This window comes from Neophocaena asiaeorientalis, unplaced genomic scaffold, assembly GCF_003031525.2.
Source record: "Neophocaena asiaeorientalis asiaeorientalis breed wild unplaced genomic scaffold, Neophocaena_asiaeorientalis_V1.1 scaffold567, whole genome shotgun sequence".
Lineage (NCBI taxonomy): Eukaryota > Metazoa > Chordata > Mammalia > Artiodactyla > Phocoenidae > Neophocaena > Neophocaena asiaeorientalis.
In genome coordinates this window covers 92,745-100,846 of record NW_020173728.1, presented here as the reverse complement: position 1 = coordinate 100,846, position 8,102 = coordinate 92,745, and the positions used below count along the sequence as shown (strand labels likewise).

General features: G+C 53.7%; 1 protein-coding gene across 5 annotated transcripts; it reads left to right on the top strand.

Annotated features, from left to right (window-relative positions):
- The first annotated feature begins 518 nt into the window (after window positions 1-518).
- NXT1 (nuclear transport factor 2 like export factor 1) lies at window positions 519-3,588 on the top strand. 5 transcript variants are annotated; one of them, XM_024750794.1, is made up of 3 exons: window positions 521-826; window positions 1,382-1,484; window positions 2,913-3,588. In XM_024750794.1, the coding sequence occupies exon 3, from the start codon at window positions 2,972-2,974 to the stop codon at window positions 3,392-3,394; it is 423 nt and encodes a 140-aa protein (XP_024606562.1). In that variant the 5' UTR covers window positions 521-826; window positions 1,382-1,484; window positions 2,913-2,971; the 3' UTR covers window positions 3,395-3,588. The 5 variants fall into 5 exon arrangements, with proteins under 5 accessions (XP_024606560.1, XP_024606559.1, XP_024606562.1 ...); XM_024750792.1 differs by having other exon boundaries at window positions 519-826; window positions 1,382-3,588; XM_024750791.1 differs by having other exon boundaries at window positions 519-826; window positions 1,212-3,588.
- Window positions 3,589-8,102: the final 4,514 nt, after the last annotated feature.

Below are 8,102 nucleotides of genomic sequence, written 5' to 3'. Positions count from 1 at the left end.
TGCGAGTTCAATTCACCTTTCTACTTAGCCTGCAACGTATTTGTTTATAATCCACACTTTTCATTGGGGGCGGAAGGGTCGCCTATATGGAAGACCCCACCCAGTTTCTAAACTTGTCCTGAACACTGAGAGCAAGCTTTCCCTTAGGAAAGCAGACAAAGGTGCGCCCTAGCGTAACCAAGTTGGGGTGAACGCACACACCCTGAAATCGCGGCGGCATCAATAAACTTCTCATGCCCGGCGGCTTTCGCGCAGCCGCGAGACAGCCCCGCCCCGAGAGTCGGGGACGGGACTTGCGAAGCTTAGTCCAATCAGAGGCCCCACCTAACGTCGGGCCGGAGTCTGTGACCCAGATTGACCAATGAAGACTCGAGCGCGGATTTTCCGTGGTCTTCTGGGAAAGCGTCTCTCCCGGAAGCCGCCCGCCGCTGCCACACCTGGGCGGGGCTAGCCTGCGGTCCGCCGTCCCACTGGCTGGCACAGCTGCCCGTCACGGGGCGGGGGCGGAGGCCGGGCACTCGCGTCTGCGCGGACTCGGGGGCGGCGCGCGGGAACCCGCGGAGGCGCCGACCGGACCAGGCGGTTGCTGGGAGGAAGGGGTTCGTTGGAGGCGGCTCTTCCTGGGCCTCTTCGGGCGAGCAGCGGAGGAGCGCGGAGCCTCGGCGGGCCCGGCCCAAAAGTCCGTTGTGCCGCAGCCCGCGTGACCGGAGCCGCCCACGCCGACCTGCGCCGACCCGAGTCGTTTCGCCCACGCCTACCCGGCTGACTGAGGCCCACGCTGTCCGGTGCTGACTAGGGCCGCCGCCCCGCTGTCACTCCCGCGCAGGTAGGTGCCCCACGCAGGTCGGTGCCCCCCACTCAGGTAGGTGACCCCCACCCAGCGCAGGTAGGTGCCCTTCGGGCGGGTAGGTAGGTAACCCCGTGCAGGTGAGTGCCCCCTGCTCAAGTAGGTGACCCCCGCGCAGATGGATGACCCCCGCTTAGGTAGGTGAACCCCGCAGGTAGGTGCCCCCGACTCAGTTAAGTGATCCCCTCCCAGCGCAGGTAGGTGATCTCTACTCAGGTAGGTGACCCCGTGCAGGTAAGTGCCCCCTGCTTAAGTAGGTGACCCCCACGTAGGTCGGTACCCCCCAGCGCAGGTAGGTGGCCCCCGCGTGGTGGGGATGCCGGCTGGTCCCGCAGCGGGTCTTGGGCCGGTCGCAACCCCTCAGGAACGACCTCCCTCCCTGCGGACGCCCGGGCGGGCAGCTGGTTGAGCTGCGTTCGGGAGGCGGAGGCCCGAGGTGCTGGGGAATCGCGTGGACGCCGGTTGATGGGGAGTCCAGCGAGGGAGACGGGCCCACAGCGGGAAATGACAAACTGGCTATCCCGGAACCTTGAGCCCCAGACTGGACCCCAGAAGGGCAGGAGCCAGTGAGAGGACCGCGTCGTACCGGCAACAAGTTCTTGTAGTGACAAATCAGGGGTGTGACCTCCATCCACACGTAAGTTTTCTTTTCTCATTAGCGAAGTTGTTATAGTAACACCCTCATCCGTTCTCGGTGACTATTAAAGGACGTGGTGTACGAATGTAAAACACTAGGAAATAGGAGCTCGGAGTGAGTGTTTGGGAGGCTGGACTTAAGGTCCCCGAGGGGATGACAGGACCCCGCATCAGCGCTCGGCACCCAGCGCTGCTTTCTAGGTGGGAGCTCCCGCCCAGCCTGGCTAGTTCTCTCCTGGAGGCTCAGGCCTACACCTTCCTCTGCCCTTAAGAGTGCCTGACTCCTTCCCAACCCTGCCTGGGATCTTTTATCTCTTTCATAAGATGATTTTTTTTTTTAAAAGGTTGTTGAAATTAAATAAAATATTCAGTATTTAAGTTTGTAAATCTAAACCCATCTGCTATTTTAGTAATGTTGGCCTCTGTTGGATTTTTGTTTAGTGAAATATTTTAATCGTACAAAAAAGAATACAGCTATAATAGTTGTACCATACCCTGAAAAAAGGTAATAATAATTTTTCTTTGTGCTTTTGGACCTTTTTTTAGGGAAATGTGACATTTCGCCTACAGTTGAAATTCTAACTTGCTGCCACCACCCTGCACCCCATAGAATTTCTTCCATCTGGCCTGTCTTTCCTAGGCTCACGGGGCTCCCCTGTGCTCCCAGGAGCTTGGCACCAGCTTAGCTTCTCATTCCAGTCAGCACCAGCTTAGCTTCTTAGAGCCCGTCATGAGGATTGTAGCCACCATGTTGGTCCCGTCCTGTCCTCATGGCATTTGTTCTCTTACCCTCTTAGGAAACCTACCTCCTCCTTCACAGACCCTGTAGGTGAGCTGAGGATAGACTGATTGGCCTTTGTTGGGCCACTGTTCCCTTCCCCAGGGTGCAGCGTCTTTACCCGCTTCTCTAATTTTTTTTTGGCTTCACCGCACGGCATGTGGGATTTTAGTTCCCCGACCAGGGATTGAACCCGTGTCCCCTGCATTGGAAGCTTGGAGCCCTTACCACTGGACCGCCAGGAAAGTCCCTTTACCCGCTTCTCTAGGGCAGTCACAGCTGTTCCATGCTTCCAGAAAAAAGCGGCCTTCCACTATCAGTTGTACTACAGCTTATAAAACGAAACCGTTAAAATTCATAGTAATAGCTACCACTGCGGACCATGTGGGTCTCAGGCTTTTTAACTAAGCACGTGGTGTACACGGCTTCTTTTCACCCAACGCTGCAGTTATGCACAGCTGGGGATGGTCCCGTTTAAAGTGAGTGAACTGAGGCCTAGTCAGACCAGGTGTCAGCACCAGTGTGCGCCTAGAATCATGTCTCCACCATGTGTACTTGTTCTGCCACCACCAGAGGAGGAGGACATTCATTTGTCCGGCAGGATGGGCAATGGCATTCACACAGGGTCTCTTTCACCTTCCTGCCCCACAGCCCGGCTCCCCCAGGTACAGGAAGCACGTGGGTGGAGGTCTTCCTCAGCGGGGCCAGAGATGGCGTCCGTGGACTTCAAGACCTATGTGGACCAGGCCTGCCGTGCCGCTGAGGAGTTCGTGAACGTGTACTACACCACCATGGACAAGAGACGGCGGCTGCTGTCCCGCCTGTACATGGGCACGGCCACCTTGGTGTGGAACGGCAACGCCGTTTCGGGACAAGAGTCCTTGAGTGAGTTTTTTGAGATGCTGCCTTCCAGTGAGTTCCAAATCAACGTGGTAGACTGCCAGCCCGTTCACGATGAAGCCACCCCGAGCCAGACCACGGTCCTCGTGGTGATCTGTGGGACAGTGAAGTTTGAGGGCAACAAACAGCGGGACTTCAACCAGAACTTCATCCTGACAGCCCAGGCCTCACCCAGCAACACGGTGTGGAAGATTGCCAGCGACTGCTTCCGGTTCCAGGACTGGGCCTGCTAGTGGCGTGGGGAGATACCCCCAGACTGAACCCTGTGCTCCCTCGAGTCCCAGGGGCGCTTTTCTTGGCGAACACTTGTTTGTCATAGCTGCCTTTTCAAAGTAGTAAAATTCTCTATTTTTCTACTTGCTCAGTAGAGACCCTGTCTCTGGAAATTCTGACGAATAAAATGATAATATGAACGTTGCTTCTTTTCCCCTCGCCTGATGTGTTTGGTAGGTTTTGGGGAGGGGGAGCAAGAGAAGGAGGGTTAAAGGCAACGAGCTCAGCAGAAGGCACTGCAGAGGCTGAGGTCCAGGGCCGAGCACCTGCCCCAGGCACAGGTGTGCACACAGGTGTACGGAAACCGGGCTCACAGCCTGCGTACACAGGAATCCGTTGGGACACTTTGAAAAATCACCAGGCTGCACATCCCGGACCAAATACTTGTGAATATCTGAGGGTGGGGCTGGCGTTGGCATTTTACAAAAACAACTTAGCTGTCCATTAAGACACTTTAGAGCACATTAGAATCCCCTAAAGAGGTGCTGGGCCCTCCCTTAGCACCTGCGCTGGGAGTTACATGGATGAGAACAGGTGAGATACCTGGAGTTAGCTAATAATTGCTTGTAAGTGAAGCAGCTACATTGACTACTCCCTTACAAAGAGAAGGAGGAGAACTGCTTTTAAGAGGAAGAAGTACTGAGGTGCGGCTGGGGGGCATCAGAATTGGATGCCGGTTTTATTGACCCTGAGGACCAACCCTAACTGCATTTCTCCAAAGTAAAGAGAGAAGAAAACTAGAAGTTTCCATCATCCTTTGATTAATAGATGAGATCTTGTGGACACATGGCTTCCCCAGGTAAATCTGTGACAAAAGGTTGGGCTAGGGGTGTGGGTTAGGATTAGGAATGGGGGAATTTGATGTGTAGGCTGCACAGATAGCAGGGACCTCTACCCTGGGGCTGTGGCGTCCGCTGGGGATGGCTGGGCAAGGTGGACATGGCTGCTGTGTCGAGAAGGATCTCATTCCCCTCTGATAGAGCAAAGGGCCCTGACCCTGGGGATTGGACGGAGAGCTGGTGGGACAGGAACAGGCAGGAGGCAGGACAGAGGCTGCTGTACGGGGGGCAGCTTGTACTTAAGGGCAAGCCCTGGTCAGTTTCCCTGGCTGAGATGCAGGCCTGAGCCTGGAGCCCTGCCCGGGGATTGTCTTGGGCGCTGGGTGATTGGGCCCCTGGGAGAGAAAGAGGAAGGTGGACATGGTCCTCAGGGTTCATAGAATTGCTAGGGGAGCAAGAACCCCCCCAGAGCAGGAGGTCCATCCTCCAAGGCCAGATCTCAGCAGTGTTGGGGGCCTCAGAAAACCCACTCAAGTGCCCCAGGAGAGAAAAGATCCCAGGTTCAGTGACAGCCAACTCCCCTTACAGAATGCTCCCTTCCAAAGGCTAATAATGACTGAGAAACTCAGGGGTGATGGAGGTGGGCACGGGGGCCAGAGGGGCTCCAGCCCAGCTGAGGGGGTCCAGGCACAGAGCCTTCTAACACTTGAGGCTTCGGGGGTATTTAGGTTAATGCAGGACTGTCTTATCTACAAGTGAGCACGTGTCATCAGGGTGTCCCCACCGAAGGGCATGAACTGCCCTCTGACCCCATCCCACTGAGAGCTCGGTCAGACATCACTTACTCTGTGGGTAGACCGAGCACCCTGGTTTGCCCAGGACTGGGGCTTCCCAGATGAGGCCGTCAATGCTATGATCAAGAAAGTCCCAGGAAAACCGGAACTAGCTGGTTACCTTACCCTCAGCCCAATTTCTGCCACAGACTAGTAAACTCTAAACAGTATGGTGGCTTCTAGAAATAGGCGAGGAGCAGAGTGTGGTGGGCCCATTAGCGCTGGGAGCAGGAGGGCATCAGGCTGTCCCACTGGGCCTGGTGAGCGGACATGTCCCCCAGCCACTTGAAGTGTGGCTCGTGTGACAGGGGCACTGGGTGTATACTTTATTCTAGTTAATTTCAACTTGAATAGCCATGGTGCTTGGTCCCTACTGTACTGGTGCAGAGATAAAGAGGAATGCTGGTCCGGAGACAGGTGGCTGGGAACCCGGAAATGAGTGTGGCCGGGGCCTAGGCGCAGGCCCAGGCGACAGAGGGGACACATGCCCCTTCTTAGCCGGAATGGGCCTCAGAACTGACCAGGTTGACATGAAGCACAGATCCCCGCTGCCGTCTCCTAAGGAGAGAATTTTGTCCTGCCCATCAGGAGGTGAGAGCAGAAAGAACTTGTTCCTCGACTTCCCAAGCACATCAGTGTTACTGAACTCAGCTCCAGATGCTCAATGCTTGAAAATCAATACTCGAGAGGGAAGTGTTGGTAGAAATGGAAATTTTTTTTTTTTTTTGCGGTACGCGGGCCTCTCACTGTTGTGGCCTCGCCTGTTGCAGAGCACAGGCTCCGGACGCACAGGCTCAGCGGCCACGGCTCACGGGCCCAGCCGCTCCGTGGCATGTGGGATCCTCCCGGACTGGGGCACGAACCCGTGTCCCCTGCATCGGCAGGCGGACTTTCAACCACTGCACCACCAGGGAAGCCCCGGAAAATGTTGTTTTGATCAGAAAGATGGCAATCTGGAGAGAAGGCAGACTCGTGTCCTGGAAATCCACCTCTAAAGATGCTGCTCCACCATGAAAGTTTTTTTTTTTAATTCTTTTTAAATTAATTTATTTTTTATTTACTTATTTTTTTGGCTGTGTTGGGTCTTCGTTGCTGTGCGTGGGCTTTCTCTAGTTGCAGCGAGCGGGGGCTCCTCTTCGATGTGGTGCACAGGCTTCTCATCACAGTGGCTTCTCTTGTGGAGCACGGGCTCTAGGTGCATAGGCTTCAGTAGTTGTGGCACGTAGGCTCAGTAGTTGTATCACGCCGGCTTAGTTGCTCTGCGGCATGTGGGATCTTCCTGGACCAGGGATCAAACCCGTGTCCCCTGCATTGGCAGGTGGATTCTTAACCACTGCACCACCAGGGAAGTCCCTGCCATGAAAGTTTTAAAGAGAAAAGGGGACGTAATGTCAGTTAATCATGGAGCTAGGGTATCAGACTCGTAGCCATCTCCCACAGTGTGCAGGCTTGTCAACTCCTCATGATCTTTATTTTTTATTTAAAAAAAATTTTTGGCTGCACCATGCAGCTGGCAGGATCTTAGCTCCTCGACCAGGGATGTAACCCAGGTCCCGGCAGTGAAAGTGCCAAGTCCTAACCACTGGACCACCAGGGGATTCCCAGCGTGATCTTTTCTTTAGATGCTGTCTTGTTCACAGTTTATTTACGCCATTACGGAGGGGAAGTTAGGGAATAGATCTGTACACCTGTTAATTCTTCTTCATTTTTATTTCTTTGATCTACGGAAAGAACCAACAGGTTAGGCAAGGTACTGTGTGATCAGAATTCGATAGGTGTGCTAGGGCAGGAGATGAGTAGAACATGGGGGCGCCTAGTTTAAGGTTAGTGACAATATAGCTTTGCTAAAGTGACAAGACAAAAGGGTGCGAGCTCTTTCCTGCCAAAAGCTGCTTACATCAGGATCTCACCTGCTTCCTCCTTGAAATGAGGCACAAGATGGGCTTGAAACTTCTCCGGGAAAACCACCCTAAAGTAAATATAGATGCAACTTGGATCCAGACATGAAGACACTCCCTGCCTGTCCTCTGCCACCATCCTGCTTGCGGCCTTGCAATTACTGTTGAGTTGTGGCCTCCCAGTTCGGAGAGGCAGGTGTGACAGGGGATGGGTCAGTCGGCTTATTTACCGTGACTTGTATGAAGTGTGAACATTGCCTTCTAACTAAGGCAAGGGGAGGGGAAAGGACAAGGCTTTAACCTAAATCTCCTGCTTTAGCCTGAAGATGAGCTATTTCACGGTCTCTCTAAGGAACGGTGTGCACGTATGTGTGTGTGCACGCCTGCTGCAGCTCTTCTTGCGCTCCTCTCCTGCAGGCCCAGCCAAGGCAACTGGGCCCTCCCCTCCCACCAGGTGTCCCCTCCCTCAAACACTCCCCCAGCCAACCGCAAACACACAAGCCTGTTGTGGTTTTATTCAGAATTTCAGAACCAGGGCCTTCTATAGCACAAAGAAAGATTGTTAAAAGCTTGCATTCAGGCCTGCACTTCAGCACAGCAGGGACTCGCAGCCCCTCAGAAGGGGGCTTGAAAAGAAGAGGCAGACCGGTCCGTGATACGAATATGAAACAATCTCTGAGTTTCTTTGGTAGTCAGAAAACGAAGTTCAAACACTTTGTGGAATATTGACAACAGTTGTCACAGGCAGCGAGAACAACATCCCAAGAACTGCTCAAGGTACTTCGCACCATTTTCAACCTCATTTTACAGATGAGGAAACTGCTTTGTGTTTTATTTATTTTTTTTTAAGAAGATTCCATATAGGCTTGCTCTGTTTGCACGGACCTTCTGGAAGGATTGGCAAAAACGTAAGGACAGCTGCCCTTAGGGATCGGGTTCTAGGGTTCTATCGTGGAGACAAGGCATTCGCTGCCGAAGGTCCTTGGACTTAATTTTTTATACAGTGTGCCCATCTTGTTTTTTAAATTAAAAGCTCACTTAAGAATCAGGACTCTGTTTTCGCTGCCAGAAGTAAGGGGTATTCAAGTTGTGGGCACCTCGAGGAGTGGCCTTTTCCCCCACAGAGTGGCCAACCTGTGCCTGACCTGACCGGTGAAG